Here is a 19091-nt window from a genome sequence, read left to right as displayed (position 1 = left end):
TGGTGCACAATGTACCTTGATGCCATCAAGATATAATGGGGCAGAACCCATTTGTATTTCTGGAGTGACAGGAGGATCCCAGCAGCTATCTGTATTGGAGGCTGAAGTGAGCCTGACAGGGAATGAGTGGCAAAAGCACCCCATAGTGACTGGCCCAGATGCTCCATGCATTCTTGGTATAGATTACCTCAGAAGGGGGTATTTCAAGGACCCAAAAGGGTATCGGTGGGCTTTTGGTGTAGGTGCTTTGGAGATGGAGGAAATTATACAGTTGTCCACCTTGCCTGGTCTGTCAGAGGATCCTTCTGTTGTGGGGTTGCTGAAGGTTGAAGAACAACAGGTGCCAATTGCTACCACAACTGTGCACCGGCGGCAGTATCGCACCAACCGAGACTCCCTGATCCCCATCCATAAGCTGATTCATCAGCTGGAGAGCCAGGGAGTGATCAGCAAGTCCCACTCACCTTTTAACAGTCCCATATGGCCAGTGAGAAAATCAAGTGGAGAGTGGAGGTTAACAGTGGACTATCGTGGCCTGAATGAGGTAACACCACCACTCAGTGCTGCTGTGCCAGACATGTTAGAACTTCAGTATGAACTGGAATCCAAGGCAGCCAAGTGGTATGCCACCATTGATATTGCCAACGCGTTCTTTTCAATCCCATTGGCACCAGAATGCAGGCCGCAGTTTGCTTTCACTTGGAGGGGCGTCCAGTACACTTGGAATCGACTGCCCCAGGGGTGGAAACACAGCCCCACCATCTGCCATGGGCTGATCCAGACTGTACTGGAAAAGGGTGGCGCTCCAGAGCACCTGCAGTACATTGATGACATCATCGTATGGGGCAACACAGCAGCAGAAGCTTTTCAAAAAGGGGAGAAAATAATTAAAATCCTCCTGAAAGCTGGGCTTGCCATAAAACGATGTAAGGTGAAAGGACCTGCAAGAGAGATACAGTTTTTGGGGATAAAATGGCAAGATGGGCGTCGTCAGATTCCAATAGATATAGTCAACAAAATAACAGCTATGGCTGCACCGACTGACAAAAAGGAAACGCAAGCTTTCCTGGGCGTTGTGGGTTTCTGGAGGATGCATATTCCAAATTATAGTATGATTGTAAGCCCTCTGTATAAAGTCACCCGAAAGAAGAATGATTTTAAATGGGGCCCTGAACAACAGCAGGCTTTTGAACAAATTAAACAAGAAATTGTTCACGCGGTTGCTCTCGGGCCAGTCCGGACAGGGCAAGAGGTAAGAAATGTGCTCTACACCGCAGCTGGGGAGAATGGCCCTACCTGGAGTCTCTGGCAGAAAGCACCAGGGGAAACTCGTGGTCGACCCCTTGGGTTTTGGAGCCGGGGATATAAAGGATCTGAGGCCTGCTATACTCCAACCGAAAAAGAAATCCTGTCGGCATACGAAGGAGTTCGAGCTGCTTCAGAAGTGATTGGTACTGAAGCACAGCTCATCCTGGCACCCCGACTGCCAGTGCTGGGCTGGATGTTCAAAGGAAGGGTCCCCTCTGCGCATCATGCAACGGATGCTACATGGAGCAAGTGGGTTGCACTACTTACACAGCGGGCCCGAATAGGAAACCCCAATCGCCCAGGCATATTAGAAGTAATTACAGACTGGCCAGAAGGCAAAGATTTTGGAAAGCCACCAGAGGAAGAGGTAACACGTGCTGAAGAGGCCCCACCATATAACAACCTCCCAGAAAATGAGAAGCGGTATGCCCTATTTACTGATGGGTCCTGTCGTATTGTAGGAAAACATCGGAAGTGGAAAGCTGCTGTGTGGAGTCCTACACGACGAGTTGCAGAAGCTGCTGAAGGCCAAGGTGAATCGAGTCAGTTTGTGGAGGTGAAGGCCATCCAGCTGGCTTTAAACATTGCTGAACGGGAAAAATGGCCTGTGCTCTATCTCTACACTGACTCATGGATGGTGGCAAACGCTCTGTGGGGATGGTTAAAGCAATGGAAGCAGAGCAACTGGCAGCGTCGGGGCAAACCTATCTGGGCTGCCACTCTGTGGCAAGATATTGCTGCCCGGTTAGAGCATCTGGTTGTAAAAGTACGTCACGTAGATGCCCACGTACCCAAGAGTCGGGCCACTGAAGAACATCAAAACAACCAGCAAGTGGATCAAGCTGCTAAAATTGAAGTGGCTCAGGTGGATCTGGACTGGCAGCATAAGGGTGAACTATTTTTAGCTCGGTGGGCCCATGATACCTCAGGCCATCAGGGGAGAGATGCAACATACAAATGGGCTCGTGATCGAGGGGTGGATTTAACCATGGACACTATTGCACAGGTTATCCTTGAATGTGAAATATGTGCTGCAATCAAACAAGCCAAGCGGTTAAAGCCTCTGTGGTATGGAGGACGATGGCTGAAGTATAAATATGGAGAGGCCTGGCAAATTGATTACATTACACTCCCACAAACTCGCCAAGGCAAGCGCTATGTACTTACAATGGTGGAAGCAACCACTGGATGGCTGGAAACATATCCTGTACCCCATGCCACTGCCCGAAACACCATCCTGGGCCTTGAGAAACAAGTCTTATGGCGACATGGCACTCCAGAAAGAATTGAATCAGACAATGGTACCCACTTCCGAAACAATCTCATAGATACCTGGGCCAGAGAGCATGGCATCGAGTGGGTATACCACATCCCCTATCACGCACCAGCCTCTGGAAAAATTGAAAGGTATAATGGGCTGCTGAAAACAACTCTGAAAGCAATGGGTGGTGGAACCTTCAAAAATTGGGATAAACATTTAGCAAAAGCCACTTGGCTAGTCAACACTCGGGGGTCCACCAATCGAGCTGGCCCTGCCCAATCTGAACTTCTACATACTGTAGAAGGGGATAAAGTCCCTGTGGTGCATGTAAGGAATATACTGGGGAAGACAGTCTGGGTCATTTCTCCCTTGGGCAAAGGCAAACCCATGCATGGAATTGCTTTTGCTCAAGGACCTGGGTGTACTTGGTGGGTAATGCAGGAGGATGGGAAAGTCCGATGTGTACCTCAAGGAGATCTAATTTTAGGTGAAAAGAGCCAATAATTTGAAGTGCTTGATGTCAGTTACTATACAGTACTGTATGTCGTTATCTAGCTATTATGTGTCCCTCCTTGCTTCTTCCTGCTCCACGCCCTGAGATACTTATGTTGTGTCAAAAGTATTATAGTAAAATCGTTTATACCAACAAAGAATGAACTTTAATAAAATAGGAAAAATTGCAGCAGTGATGCAACCAGAACTGGCTCTTGCTACTAGCACCTGCCAACAGATCTTCAGTCTCCGGACTATGAACTTGCTAAGTCACTTGCACCAGACAGACTACCTGAGGAAACACTGTGTCATCTGTCCTATGCTGAGAGCCTGTTATGACAGATGGAGCCCAAAGTTATGGACTGGATAAACTCAACAGACCTTTTGAAAGGATGGACCATGGACTAAGAGAGTTACATCTGTGTGTCTGCATACAAGTAGATAAAAGGAAGAAAAAGTTGATGATTAATTGGAAAGTGTAGGATCTGGGCATGATGTAGATGGTATGGAATAAGGGGTGGATAATGTCCTGGTTCTGGCCAGGATAGAGTTAATATTTACCTGAGCTGGGTGGAGAACTGAAGCTGGTAGCCCCTATGGCTGGGATAGTTAACTAATTAGCTAACAGCTGGGGTTAATTTACCCAAATTAGCCAAAGGGCTATTCCATCCCATCTGACATCATGCTCAGTATATAAGTGAGGAGGGTGCTGAAGGGAGGTCCTCCTAGTTGGAAGAGACTGGATGTGGAGATCTGTTGTGAGCTATTATACTGTATTTGTGTTCCATCACTCTATTGTTTTCTTCTGTCATTACTGTTAAATTTACTTTTTGTTCAATCTCAACCCGCATGTTTGGTTTTTTTTTTTTTCCTGGTTTTCTTTTGTTTGTCAAATCTCCTCCTATTCTCTCGGAGAGTGGGGGGAGTGAGAGAGAGACTGCGTAGTCTGGTCCCCGTTGGGGCTGAACTACGACAGCTGTGAAGTTATAAATCCCAGCTGTAGTAAGGTTGCTGTTGTCATGTTATTTTAAGCACACAAAACAAGTTCTGCAGGAAGAAGCAAAATATTTTATTATTAACAATTAATATTGTGGGGAAAAAATAGGCTTTTTTTTTTTTCACAGAAGTGCTGCTTCATCTGTAAAAACTGTGCTCAAAAGCTTGCTTGTTTTTCTCCAAAAGCACCAGCTGCTCTCACAAAGCACATTCACATTCTCCCCTGACCTTTATCTCAGTGGCACAGGTTAAAATAGAGCGAGTGATAGGAGGGGGAAAAAATCAGGCTGAAATTAAAGCTCTTTATGAAGCCTTTACTACAAATTTCACACTTTGAAAACTTGATCAAGGGAACTGCAAACATTCCATTAAACCACAGATCTTTTAAATCAAGTTCTTGTTAAAGACACAAGGCAAGGACTGGGGGAGCAAAGTCTCTCCCACTGTAAGAGAAGATCAAGTTCGAGACCACCTCAGGAACCTGAACATACTTAAGTCCATGGAACCTGACTGGATGCATCCCAGAGTCCTGATGGTATTGGACTCTGAGGTAGTTGCCTTACCTCTGCCTGGGAAGATCATGAAACAGATCCTCCTAGAAGCTACACTGAGGCACATGGAGGACAGGGAGGTGATTTGAGACAGCCAGCATGGCTTCCCCAAGGGCAAGTCTTGCCTGACTGCCCGAGTGACCTTCTATGATGGAGAGACTACATCAGTGGACAAAAGAAGAGCTACTGATGTCACCTGCCTGGACTTCTGTAAGGCCTTTGACACAATCACCCACAACATCCTTCTCTCTAAATTGGAGAGAAACGGATTTGATGAGTGGACTACTCTGTGGATAAGTAATCAACTGGATGGGTAGTGGTCAATGGCTAAATGTCCACGTGGAGCTCAGTGATGCGTGGTGTCCCTCAGCTATTCGTACTGGGACCAGTACCATTTAATACCTTCATCAACGACACAGACAGTGGGATCAAGTGCACCCTCAGCAAGACGGCAGATGACACCAAGCTGAGTGGTGCAGTCGACAAGCTGGGGGAAAGGGATGCCATCCAGAGGGACCTGGACAAGTTTGAGGTGGGCTCTTGTGAACCTCATGAGGTCCAAGAAAGCCAAGTGCAAGGTCCTGCACCTGGGTCGGGGCAACCCTCGGCATCAATATAGGCCGGGTGATGAAAGGATTGAGAGCAGCCCTGAGGAGAAGGACTTGGGAGTGCCGGTGGGTGAAAAGCTGGATATAAGCCAGCAACAGGTGCTCACATCCCAGAAAGCCAACCACATCCTGGGCTGCATCAAAAGGAGCATGGCCAGCAGGTGAAGGAAGAGGGTTCTGCCCCTCTACTCTGCTCTGGTGAGACCCCACCTGCAGTACTGCATCCAGCTCTGGAGTCCTCAGTACAAGACAGATACAGACCTGTTGGAGTGGGTCCAGAGGAGGCCACAAAAACGATCAGAGGGCTGGAGCACCTCTCCTGTGAGGCCAGGCTGAGAGAGCTGGGGCTGTTCAGCCTGGAGAACAGAAGGCTCCGGGGAGACCTGATAGCGGCCTTCCAGTGCCTAAAGGAGGCTGACAGGAAAGATGGGGCAAATCTTTTAGCAGGGCCTGTTGTGACAGGACAAAGAGTAATGGTTTTAAACTAAAAGAGGGTAGATTCAGACTGGACATAAGGAAGACATTCTATACACTACCACTATTATTCTGGCAATTGTGTATTTATATATAAACTTGAGGAAGTTCCTTACAACTTAAATTTTACTCCAAAAGTTCTGAGTTGCTTCCAAATTCTCCTGAGATACTCTCCAAAAGATCCCTTCCAGAGATACTGACATTCATGTCCTGGACTGAACACCTTCCTGGAGGTTGTTTTACAGGACAGCAGCAAAGTCATGGAACAATGGAGACAACTCTGTAATAAAACTCCAACAACGTCCTCCCCACTGAAGCAGTGCTGGTGTTATTATGGAGAGCAATGCAAAGCTAAGAAAACAGTCAGATACATTTGGAAGCTAAAGGCCACAATAAACAGCAAAAGAAAATACTTTACCATGTACGTGAGACTGCTGGAAACTTTTTCCTGGTGCAAAGTGGAAATTGCCAGCTACCTGCAGGAGACAGTAATCTTTCATGAAAAGGTCTGAACCTCTCTAAATAAAGCACTGGTGCTTGGATTTTTAAATTTTTGTTTAAGCAAGGGGACCAAGCAACTCCTTTTCACAGGTCACACTATCAGCAGATGTTGTCCTAAAAGAGGCAGGAATTTCCCCTGTTCCTCACAGGCAGTCATGTGGAAAGCCATAATTACATACTGATGCTGATAAGAACTGTTTTATGCAAATTATTTTGGTGGCCATAAAAATAGGAAGACGGAGGAATTAACTCTACTGGGAAGGAACTGACTGCTGCTGCAGGAAATCTGAAACAGTGTCACACAAAAGGAGTGGAGAAAGTAACGGAGAGGGAAAGTGAGCAGGGTAAAAAATACCTAAACAAAATAAACAGCGGTGATCCTGTGTATGCATCCATGAAAATAAGCTGCATGCAAAAATAAAGCACTAATGCTAAAAAAGGCAAAAACACCCAAAAAATCCCAAAAGACAAAGGTTGTCAAACCTTCATCCTGGAGTCTGAAAGGGATACGGACATTAGGTGCCAGCCCTCCCTGACACTTAACTAGCCATCACACACACACTCTCCCCTGGAAGATCTGAATGTCCCAAGCTCACGTGCTTGGGACACCTTTGATGTCTGTGCAGACCTCTTGCTTCTGTTAACTGCAGACCTGATGAGAATGGAGATGTGCAAAATTCCAAGTGCGTAACAACAGCCCCCAGAAATGTCCCCAGTGACACCCACCCTTGGACCCTTGCTAGCGCCAGCATTCCCCTTTGAATCTTTCCTGCTCATCACACTTTGTGAGAAAGGGTCCCGTAACAGTTCGGTAACCATGATAATGCTGAAATCACAACGTCTAGCTCTCCTGGATCACAGCAGGCTGTGTCCAGCATCTCCCCTGAGCTGGGACGCGTCTCAGGCATATCCTCTTCAGACTGAAGAGGTTTAAGGATCATCTGCTGGCAAAGTCAATGAAAGGCCAAAGGCTTCCCACCAGCCCTCACAACAAAACACAGAATTATCCCCTTCCCACTGCTTCTCCTGACTCTCCTACTGAACCTTCTTACAGGCACAAGGACCTTGCTGAGCCCAGGGGTTACTGTATTACAGTGCCGGGAACACCTAAGGCTGGAAAAGGAGAGGATCTCTGCCTTTTCATGGTCCTCACCATCATGCAGCAGGTTCACAGCAAAACCCATCTCTCACCTTGTTGACCTCAAGGAAACCATACACTTGGCAGCCCTCATTCTTCTGCTCTTGCATTTTCTGGCTGAACCCTTCCCTCTTGCACTGCTCTATGGTATCCGGGTTCTTGAAGGCCCAGCCTCGCCGCCTGTATGCTTCTCTGACATCGTCACAAGTGTTACAACACCTGGAAAAGCACAAGGACCATCTTACCATCTTTACTGCTAGAAAGAGATGCTCCAGCTCAGGACTTGAATCCTTGGTTAGGTCTTCTTCAAGAAAGCAGTGAAGCAAATGCCAGGGACCGGACCCTGAAAGCTGGCCTAAACGCTCCTGAAGGAGCTTGAGCTTCCTGATGTACTTTTCAAGATTTTGGCATGAGGAAGCAAGCTGTTTTAATACAGTGCTTGAGTCCAAAAAGGGATTTGCCTGTCCATTTAGACAAAGCCATAACCAGGTTTTGTTCCAAGAAAGCTCACGTAACAATGAAATAATTTGCATAGGTCCGCTCTGGACACCACATAACCCCAGAAAAGATTCCGTTTGCTGAGGTACAATCTTTGTGCTACTGCAAAGGTAGCACAATCTGCACTGCCCTTAAACAGGCATGTAGACAATGTAGACAACCTAACTCTGCACATTCTTAACAACCATGAGTGCAGCTTCCAAAGACAGACCAAAACCACAACAGTTCTCACCATTCTCTGAACCCCTGCCCAAGAGGTTGCACAGACCTTCACAGACATTTGTAAAAAAAAAAAAAAAAAAACGTGCATGCAACAGAACAGTAAGAATTCAAGTGCTAAGAAGAGATGAAAAGGTGTAACGGTTACCGAATGTCCTCTGACTCTGCCCCGTAACAGCTCTCACAGCGATCGGCATCCAAAGAACTGGGATCAAACACTTTTTCTTCTTCTTTCCCCAGCTCTAAGAGAAAAGAGGACTCAAAGTGATGAAGCATGTCTACAAATGCTGTCTTGCACTCTTGTTTTGTTCTACACACAATAACTGCTCTACACACGAATGCAACGATTTTGTGTTGGAAGCTGCACATCCTGCACCCAAAGCCCACCTGGAATGGCATGCACAGAGCCTGCTGAGGTGTGAAGTAAGATCAATTAACATTTGTCATCTCAAGAACACCCTACACAGAAAGAACTGGCTGTCTGTAAGCCTTGCTGGAGCACTGATCAGATGTTACTTGCATAAAGGTTTTGTTAAAATGTTTGTTGTCTGAAGTAGACCCCATCATTGTGACTGGTACAGGACCTGTTACAGAAACAGAATTTTAAATAGCAGTTCACCACAGCCAAGAGCGTGTAACGCATAATCCCATCCCAAACGGGAACATGCTTATATATTGCTGTGAAACAAGATCAGAGTGGGAGTCTTCTGAGTGGAAAATTGACTCCCAGTTCTCCAGGATGACAATGCTGACAAGACACACACGTTAACCACTGCTCACTAGAGATCTCCAAAGAATTTCTGCCTTCTTTGTGACTTAACGTTTCTGCCAATGCCTGTGCCACATGTGTGTTGAATGCACAGCTGCAGTGTGGCTGGGGCACCAACTCCTGAAGTTTTATGTTCTTGTGTGCAGAAGGCTGAAGAGGGACTTGTAACAGAGGAGAGGAGAGCTGGTGACAGCTGAAACTCACCAAAGGGCAGGAGAAGTCTACAGAAAACTCAAGCAGGCTTTTGTTTTGTCAAGAACCAAAGCAAGTATCAAAGGTCTACAAATCTGGAGGTAGGAATAAGTAAGCCAAGGAATTTTGAGTCTAAAAGTTTCAGAAGCATTGGCTCTTATCATAAGAGGCCCCCTTAAAATCAGGCTGAAGGACAGGACCAAGTCTGTTGGGCTACAAAAGCCCTCTAAGGCTCACTCTCTACAGACATTGCTGCACTGCCCCCTGTAAGTCCTGAAAAGGTGGCTCCTTGGATACCTAATGCTGGGGAAGATGATAAGGTACACAGTGAGACACTGCTGAAGGATAAAACGTTATCAGGGCCTTGTTTGTGGAGACTGGGAGGTCTAACAGGCAGATGGAAGCAAGTATTAAAGATGTCTGTATTTCCTATTAGCCACAGGAAAAAAAAAAGATATTTTAATTAGAAAGTATGAGATACGCATGAAAGTCAATCATTAACCTTATGTCTTTAAGAAAATACTTTATGGTCATTATGATCAAGCAAACAGAAACTTTTAAGAAAATATACCCACTATTAAACAACCTTATATGAGACCTTTCTAAAGCTTACAACACTGAAAGGAGTTGAAAGTGCACTTAATAACTCCTTGTTTAAAAATTTGTATAGCTTTTAATCTTGCAGTTACACTAAAAGACAGCATCAGGAAGAATACAGCTTAACCATTGCTATGCTCTGTCAAAGTCATGATTCCCACTATCTGAACAAGTACACCTGTGCAATACATGGAGTTTTTCAAGATACAGCAACCAGCAACAGCTTTTGGAATCAGTAGCTGCCTGTTGAGTTGTCTGAGAGAGAGCATGCAGAGGTAGTGCACACAGTTTAGATACTATAAAGAAACTGCAGTACACAGAACTCTACATGCAGGGTTTCTCACTGTTAACATGGTCCTCAACTTGCATGCAGCTATGATACATGAAATTGGCAAACTGTCCACGTTAAAAGGAAGGAAACAATAAGAACCACCAATAAAGAATTCAATCATTCATTGTCACTCAATGGAATTGAGTAAGACGACATCCAAGCACAGAATGCAACCTACCACAGAAATCATTACGCTAGTAACTATTTTAATATAACCAAGATTAGGAAAAGCCTCCAGATACTACTCCATAAAATTTTAGTATGCTTTACTTTAAGGTCAACACTGCTATCGTGGCCATTTAAATAAACGACTTAAAGTCAGTGTTCCCAATAGAAACTGGGAATCATAGAGTTTAATGAAGATGGGTGGATACTTCTGACCGAACCTGTGGATGGAAACCAAACTAGCCATGTGCTTTTTCCAGACAGCAGAAGCAATTGCTTGTTGCATGCAATGCACCTGATGTCTTTTAAAATGCCTATTCTAGGCAAGAAGGTTTGCTCCCTACAAGTTTCTCTTCCTCTCCATTGATTACTTAAGAAGTTCAGACAGAGCAATCCCGATGGAGACTGGCAATACAGGTAAGGCAGGAGGCCTACATGTGCTAACAGGGAATTAGATGCAGAAAAGCTGTGCTTGTCCTCAGACATGACACTGGTAATGCCACAACCTCTGAATACAGAAAGGCTGCTAAGTGACACAGCAGTAAGAACGCTATTACCACCTTCCCGGGACAACGGAAGAAACCCTCGTACGTACCAATTTTTCAGCTCTTGGCTCAGTTTAGCATTTCAACATCAAGAACAGAAAAGTTAAATCCGAGGGATACAAATCAACAAATTTAGTTCATGCCGATACACAGAACTAGACTGTCTCCCAGAAAAGCTAATAAGGAGCTCATGCTTTGGAAAGGAAAAGTCAGGACAGTATTACTGTTAGACTGCAACACTCTGCCAGAACCATTCCTGGTTTGTACCGAAATACAAGGATGACTCATCACATGTAAAAAATGTAGAGGAGAGGTTTATGTAGCCAAGGACTATTTTCTACAACTTGTAAGTTATAAATCAACTAAACCATATTTATCAGGTACGCATTAACAGACACAAAGTAAATGTAGCAAGGCGCAAGCTTAGGCCTAAGGGTCACGTCACTGGAGCCTTCCCTGCGGAGAGGCTCCTTCCTCTTAAGCAGGTTGCCCCACTCGTCAGCCCTCTGTGATTTAAAGATACAACCAAAGTCAAGTTTTGCCAGAACAGCTGCTTGATTCCTCATCGTAAAAGAGCACTAACTCAGCAGCTTTATTCCCGAAATATATCCGTGAGTCTTTGGCGTAGTTTCAGAGGGACCAGGCAAAGATTTGCCTTGCAAAAGTAGTGAGTATAACAGGAGTTTGTCTGATCTCCCAGTTCAACAGATTTGCTATAAACTCTTGAAGAGTTTGTGGTCTTTAAATGCTTTTCAGCTGTCCCTTCTTCCCGTGAATCTCAAAACAGGCATATAGTGATGGAAAGATTATAACAGCATCCATTCAAGAAAGGCAGAACAACATCTTACCATGTCTCTCGGCCTCTGGAGTCACACGATTGCCAGCTTTATCCAAACGTTGTTTAAACAGATTGTGCTCTACATCCAGCTGCTGCTCTCCTGCTACGTCCATGGCATCAATGCTCAAATCTGAAACCAACGAGCAAGGAGAGTGATCTTTAAACACACATTTGTTATGGCCTGTGGCACCCGCCTTACAATCAGAATTTAAGGACAAAAGTCATGGAAAAGTCGTGTCTCGTCAAGCAACTGCCACAGGAGACTCCAGAGTTTTTCAACAGCAATAATGTCAAATCATGAGTCCCAAGAGAACTCTGTGCCAGCTTTTCCAGTATAACCGAGCTCTTTGACAAAGTGCAGCAGCACACAGAGAGGTAAGGGGGTTTATACCTCAGCCTCATTTCTAATCTAGGAAAAGAACACTGCCTGACCGGCAGTGCTGGTCCGAGCGCCCAGCGGGTCTGGCTGGAATCAGCGTGTAACCACAGGGGATCTCCAATTCCTCCCTGCCCGTGGCCCAAGCAGCACTGCAGCACGCGGAGGTATCAGGCACACCGGGCCTCTCGGGCCCTCAGCAAGGACGAAAATTAGCCCAAATAGCCAGAAGTCTGACTCACAAGCACAAGGCATATGTGGAAAAACAACATCTAGATTGATCTTCAGTTTATCTCCCCTTGATTTGTCAACGTACAACTCTGGATGAACCTAGGAACAAAGGAAAAACAAAGCATCCTGTTCACTTGGAAGCAAATCAGAAGGCCTCTTTCCCTCACGTGTGCTGGCTCAGGAGCTGATTTTGAAGATGTGGACTTTGCGAGCCACCTGAGCTGCTGCCTCGTGCACTGGCCACAGTAGCTCAGTGCTTGCCACTTGTAATGCTTTTAAAAAAAAGACAGGATATTGGGAAGCCGAGAATGCGCAGTGGGGACGGGGGTTGCTTTCTTGTCTTTGTATTGCCTGCCTGGAGATAGCAAGAAGAGATTCTGAGATGCGCTCCTACGACAGCATTTCAGGAGGTAACAAGCCAAGCTTTGTGTCAAGCGGCTTTCAGGGAGGGCAGTCCGCTCCCACCATCAAGGCAACCGGGCAGCAAAAAGAAACAACCCCAAACAGATCTGCACCGAGTGAGGCTGCTGCGTGGGTAGCCCGGAGGCCACGGCTCAGGGGCATGACAGCGCTGCCCCGGGCCACGAGGCCGCCTCTCCGCCAGGACCCCGCAGGCGGGAGGCAGCACCGGCGGGCCGGGCCCCTCCGCCGCCACTCACCTCCTTGGTGAGATAGTACTGCAGCTCCGAGAAGAAAAGCAGCACCATGATGAAGCCGCTGACGACCGTCACTGCCGGGGAAACGAGAACCGCCATCAGGCCCGCCGCTCGCGACCCTCAACCGCTTCGCCTCAACTCACCCGCCACCGCCTCCCGCAAGCCCGCAAGGTCCCCGTGGCCGGACACCCCACGGAGAGGCCGAGGTCCGGGCCTGCCCGCCGGCCCCCGCCCACCCTCATCCGGCCCACTCACCCAGCGCGCCCCCGCACGTCTTAACCCGAAAATCTTCCAGGGTTTTGGGGAAGGCATCGAACCGCTTCAGTCCCCACAGGGACTCCATGGCGCCGCGCGGCCCGGAAACACAGCCGGCTTCCGGGGCCGGCCCGACACCGTCCGGGGGGATGCGGGGGAGGGGCTGCGCCCGCGGGGCTCCTGCCCGGCGGGAGCGTTCTGCCCAGCGCATCGCTCGCTGCTCAGCCTCCCGCCCAGCGAAGGGCACCCGACAGACCGTGCCCGCACCGCCATTCCCACTCCGTTGAAGTTGCTACAGTGAAGGCAGAGAGCCTCCTCGTCCGGATCCCCGGAGCTCTGCGGGAAAGAGCGAGAGAAGAGCCGCGAAAGCTCCGAGTGCGGCCAGCTCGCGTGTGGCCGCGATGATGCGCTGTTCGTTGGTTGGAGGGCGACTGCCTTCTGCGCGGCTGCTTCCAAGTTGACGGTAACTGCCAGCGTGCTAGCTGTGTAGGACAGTGAAGAGGCTGACGTGTGTGTGTCCGTAGAGCTGCTAGAAAGCGCACGTGAAGAGCAGGAAGGGCTTTCAGAGCAGCCGGTTCTCGTCTTGGACAGTCGCCACACATCCGCACTTTTAGTGCCTCAGAACCCCGGACAGCTTGCAAAACACGGCTGTAGCTGTCCCAGCGCAAGCTGTTCAGGAAAGCACAGAGACGCGATGTTCGCGTGCCTTTAGCGCTGCTCGCAAGAAGCCTCCGGAGCAGGCACTTCTCGTGCGGCAACAACCGTGCCTTCTACGATCTTTCCTAGCCTCTTTTCCTCGGGGCAGCCGGCTTTAGCTGACGAGAACCGGCTGCTCTGAAAGCCCTTACTGCTCTTCACGTGCCCTTTCTAGCAGATCTACGGACACACAAACGTCGAGCCTCTTCACTGTCCTACACAGCTAGCACGTACCGTCAACTTGGAACCAGCCGCGCAGAAGGAAGTCACCCTCCAGGTGATGAACAGCCGATGATCGCCGCCACACGCGAGGTGGCCGCACTCGAAGCTTTCGCGGCTCTTCTCTCGCTCTTTCCCGCAGAGCTCCGGGGATCCGGACGAGGAGGCTTTCTGTCTTCGCTGCACAACTTGAACCGCGAAAACCGCAATGATCTTTGTCCAAGCTGCGCAGAAGAAACAAGGCACTAAACCGGCCGATGTCTGGTCAATCTCCCAAGTGAAAAGTGTCAGCAGGGAAAGCTCTTGCTGCTCTTCTCAAAGACAAGGAGGTACTGAAGTTAAAAAGAAATTGGTTAGGTATTGTAATCAGTGGTGGCCTCTATGGAAACTGGAGAATGAAGTGAAATGTCCTTAGGAGGGAGGACTGTTATATTATGACACTCTCCTGCAACTATTGTTTTTCCTAAGAAGGGAAGGAAAATGGGATGAAGTATCATATGCAGCCATGTTTTTTTTGTCCTTCGGGAGAAACCTGAATGGCAGAGAGACTGCGGATTAGTAACCCCTCGGGATCCTATGGTACTAGCCCTAGAAAGAGAAGATAGGAGAGAGCGTAAAGGAAATTTGTTCCGCATGTAGTATTGGACAAAGATGTTCTAAACTAAACGAGGAACAAGAGCCCGAGTTAGGTGATTTATTCAACCCATCTTAGGGGATAGGGAGACAGGGCTCTGCCGGGGCTCCCAATCCACCCCCGGACGAATGGGACATCCCACAAACTATTTCTAAAGAAGGTCAAATGCCTGCCTCCACACAAGGAAACACAAGAACCCCCCCACTACGGCTCCAAGTAGCCCAGTGTCTTCACGCACTGGACGGAAGACTGTCTGTCCTGGTTTTGGCAGGGATGGAGTTAATTTTTCCTCTCAGTAGCTGGTATGTTTTGGATTTTGTGTGTGAAGAATGTTCATAAACACCCTGATGATACCAGTTGTTGTGAATGAGACCAAGAACACCGTCCTGCTTTCCAAGCCTCGCTAATTTGCAGATGCAGGAAGCTGGGAGAAAGACAGACAGCATAATTGATCCAAACTGGCCAAAGAGAGTATTCCATGCCATAAACGTCATGCTCAGTATATAAGTGGGGGCAGGCGAGGGTGGGTATCTGCCTTCCTGGCATCCATCCTTCCTGCTTGTTTTTGCTGGCATCATTCCCCCTACCTTGCTGGCTCCCTTTTGCTCCTTTGCTTGCTGCTCGGTTTTGTTTCCGTGATCGCTGCTCGGGAAGGGCTGTATCGGTCATTGGGACATCGGGTGGTGAGAAAACACATATTGTTCACTTTGTATATTTTTAATATCCTTATATTCTCTTATTATTGTAGTTTTCCCTTTTATTTTAGTAAATTGTCTTCATCTCAACCCACGAGGTCTCCTTCCTTCCCAATTCTCTCCCCCATCCCCCTGGGGAGGGGGAGAGTGAGCGAGAAACTGTGTGGTGATTTGGGCTAAACCATCACACTGTCTTACAGGCACTGCTCCGAGAAGCCGTAAATCCGCATGGAGGAACCGTGAAGATAAAAATCCCATTCACGGGCTCCGATCTGAAAGAATGGAAAGAGGTTGCCCGAGAATACCGAAATGATCCGATAAATACGGCACAAAATTTTAAATTTATAGTGAAACAACACAATCCGGACTGGTGTGACATACAATTGTTATTGGATTGCCTGACTGAAACTGAGAAACAACTAATTATAAAAACAGCAGGAGAGCTTGCAAAGGAACAGTATGATATAAAGGGAGGTAATTATAGAGAATGGTTTCCCTTGTTTGACCCGACATGGGATCTAAACCGCTCTGCTGATATGGAAAGGTTACAGGAATGGATATTCATAGGGATGGAAAAAGCAATTCCCAGAACAATAAGCTGGCCAATGTTATATGCGGTCAGACAGGGTCCTTCTGAAACGCCGGTCGAGTTCCTAGCCCGACTAAGAGATGCGATGCGCCGGCACACATCTCTAGATCCGAATTCAGAGGTAGGCGCACAGCAACTGATATCCTTCTTTTTGGGACAATCACAAGGGGATATTAGGCACAAATTGCAAAAACTAAGACCTCCTGAAAACAGAGCCTTAGAAAGGTTATTAGAAGAAGCACGGAGAATATTTAGCAATCGAGAGGAAAGTTACAGGCGAGACCAGAATAAAATACTAGCTGTGGGAAGAGAAAAATGAAAATCGGAAATTTAAAGTTAAACCAATGCGTGGGCTGACGCCTCTGGGTAGGAATCAATGTGCGCTATAGAAAAAGACCAGAGACTGGAAGAACAAGTGCCCTGAGCGCCAAAGGAACGCTAGATGGCGCAACAATCAAGGGAAAACGGTAGCTCACGTGGATGAAGAAAATTGACTAGCCGCCCTCTTAGAAAAATAAAGTTAGGGGAAGAACAAAAAGAAATCAAATTTTTAGTCGACACGGGAGCGACTTATTCTGTTCTGAATCAAGCTTTGATGCCTCTGGAAAAGGATTATATTACAGTGAAAAGTGCGACAGGCCAGACTGAAGAGGCTTACTTTTGCAGACCCTTAAAATACAAATTGGGGAAGCAAGTGGGGATCCATAAATTTCTGTATATGCCAAATTCTCCAAAGGCCCTTCTTGGTAGGGATTTATTAGAACAACTAGAAGCAACAATCAAGTTTAAGCAAGGGGAAGTTACTCTGGAGGTAAATGATCACCAATACGTTCAAATTATGAGTCTATCCTTGGTCAGTACCCCTGCAACAGGAGAAATAGGTGCAAGAATTGTTGACCAAGTATATCCCGGAGTCTGGGCAACCGATACACCGGGACGAGCAAAGAACGCACCACCAATAATAGTAAAACTAAAGGAGGGACAGAATGCCGTAAGGATCAAACAATACCCACTGAAAAGGGAAGATAGGGAAGGAATTTGTCCTATCATAGAGCAGTTCATAGAACTAAGACTACTAAAAGAATGTGAGTCAGAATTCAATGCACCTATACTTCCAGTTAAGAAACCTGATGGGTCCTATAGGATAGTTCAAGATTTAAGAGCCATCAACAAAATAACAGAGGACCTGTGGTAGCTAACCCCTATACCCTATTAACCATGCTAAAACCTGATTTAGCTTGGTTTACGGTCCTAGATTTAAAAGATGCTTTCTTTTGCCTCCCTCTCCATGAAGCCAGCCAGAAAATTTTTGCTTTTGAATGGGAAAATCCCAAAAGTGGTCGAAAGACCCGGCTCACATGGACGGTGTTGCCGCAGGGTTTAAAAATAGCCCCACAATTTTTGGGAATCAGCTAGCAAAGGACTTGGAATCATGGGAACCACCATCAGAAGAAGGGAAGGTGTTACAATATGTAGACGACCTTCTTATTGCAACCAGAACCAAAGAATCCTGTGTCATTTGGACCGTGAGTCTGTTAAATTTCCTGGGACTACAGGGATATCGGGTTTCTAAGAAAAAGGCACAGGTGTTGTTACAACCCCAGGTCACGTACCTGGGGTACGAGATGAGTGCCGGACAACGGATCCTAGGACAAGCCCGGAAAGAGGCCATATGCCAAACCCCCCGACCACAAACTATAAAGGAACTACGGACATTCTTAGGAATGACGGGGTGGTGCCAACTTTGGATATGTGATTATGGTCTGCTTGTTAAGCCACTATATTCCCTGATAGCAGCTAACCAAAAGGATCTCCAGTGGGATGCTGAGTCAGATCGAGCCTTCCATCAGCTGAAGAAAGCCCTGATGTCGGCATCAGCATTGGGACTTCCTGATGTGAGTAAGCCATTTTTTCTATTTTCCCACGAAAAACAAGGAATGGCACTAGGAATATTGGCACAAGATTTGGGACCATACAGACGGGCGGTAGCATACTTCTCCAAACAGCTGGATGGCGCTGCGAAAGGGTGGCTGTTCTGGTTTTGTTAGTGAGGGGGGGCCTAAGGTGGTAGCTTCTGTAGGAAACTGCTAGAAGTTGCTCCCCTTTGTACAGTGGATTCGGCCGGGCCTAGAGCGGACCCGCTGCTGGCCAAGGCCGAGCCAATTGGTAGCAGAATGTCCCGTGATAACACCTCTGCGATAACGTATTTAAATAGGGGAAAACAGAAAAAACAAAAAAGGGAGAGATGTGAAGCAGCTGAGCGGGGGGCAGAGAGGGGGAAGCGCGAGCCTTGTGGGCCTTGCAGGCCTCACCCTCTGGCCTCCCGCCGGGCAGCCGACTGGGCCCAACTCGGCCCGGCCTGGCTGCAAGAAGTGGAGAGGAGTTGAGCAGTTGAAGTGAATGAGGTGTAAAAAGGATCCTGAGAGGCGTCTGCCAGCCTGTTGTGAGGAACGGCTGCAGACGCCAAGGTCAGTGAAGGAGGAGGGGGAGGAGTAATGCGGCTCCTGGCCAAGATTCCCCTGCAGCCTGTGGTGACGACCATGGTGGAGCAGGTTGTCCCCCTGCAGCCCATGGAGGTCCACGGAGGGGCAGAGATCCACCTGCAGCCTGTGGAGGACCCCACGCCGGAACAGGTAGAGGCCTGAAGGAGGCTGTGGCCCGTGGAGGGCCTGCTGGGACAGCTGTTCTAGAGGGACTGCACCCCGTGGAAGAGATGACCCACGCCGGAGCAGTTTCACGGAGGACTGTGGCCCGTGGGAGGGACCCCACGCTGGAGCAGAGGAGGAATGCAAGGAGTTCTTCCCCCGACGATGACACAGAGGCGTAAAACAACGCATGATGAACTGACTGCGACCCCCATTCCCCCCCCCGCCCCCGACTCCCTCCTCCGTGCCGCTCGGGAGGGGAAGGTAGTAGAGATAATGTTAAGCCCAGGAAGAGGGAGGGGTGGGGGGAGGTTATCTTGTTCCCTGTCTCATTCTCCTGCTAGTTTTAGAAATAAATGAGTGTTTTTCCCCAAGTCGAGTCTGTTTTGCCTGTAACAGTAACTTTAAAAATTTCTCCCCGTCCTTATCTCAAACCTCGAGCTGTTTTTCTTATATCATCTCCTCCTATTCTCTCGGAGGGTGGGGGGAGCGAGAGAGAGACTGTGTAGTCTGGTCCCGATCGGGGCTGAACTACGACAGTGGCCCAGCTGTCTGAGAGCAGTAGCAGCTGTCATTCTAAACATTCAAGAAGCCTGAAAGTTCACTCTAGGC

General features: G+C 47.8%; 1 protein-coding gene across 6 annotated transcripts in view; it reads right to left on the bottom strand.

The window, feature by feature from the left end:
* LOC147598668 (endoplasmic reticulum-Golgi intermediate compartment protein 3-like) overlaps nt 1-13091 on the bottom strand; it is a 29827-nt gene extending 16736 nt beyond the window's left edge. For 3 of the 6 annotated variants that reach the window (XR_015260339.1, XM_086760698.1, XM_086760694.1), the window contains exons 1-7: nt 13002-13091; nt 12750-12820; nt 12102-12189; nt 11494-11613; nt 8195-8288; nt 7383-7548; nt 6109-6166 (exon numbers count right to left, since the gene is read on the bottom strand). Coding sequence is in view for 5 of the 6 variants with exons in the window: in XM_086760698.1 (XP_086616824.1) it covers nt 6109-6166; nt 7383-7548; nt 8195-8288; nt 11494-11613; nt 12102-12189; nt 12750-12820; nt 13002-13089 (685 nt within the window). In the remaining variant the exon portion in view is untranslated. Of the gene's footprint in view, nt 1-4036; nt 4109-5748; nt 6167-7382; nt 7549-8194; nt 8289-11493; nt 11614-12101; nt 12190-12749; nt 12821-13001 lie in introns of those variants that run through there. The other 3 variants (XM_086760696.1, XM_086760697.1, XM_086760695.1) reach the window with 3 other exon arrangements.
* Nucleotides 13092-19091: the final 6000 nt, after the last annotated feature.

This window comes from Chlamydotis macqueenii, chromosome 16 (assembly GCF_036417535.1).
Source record: "Chlamydotis macqueenii isolate bChlMac1 chromosome 16, bChlMac1.mat, whole genome shotgun sequence".
NCBI lineage: Eukaryota > Metazoa > Chordata > Aves > Otidiformes > Otididae > Chlamydotis > Chlamydotis macqueenii.
Note: the sequence above shows the minus strand (reverse complement) of the source record. Positions and strands in the feature narration are given on the sequence as shown.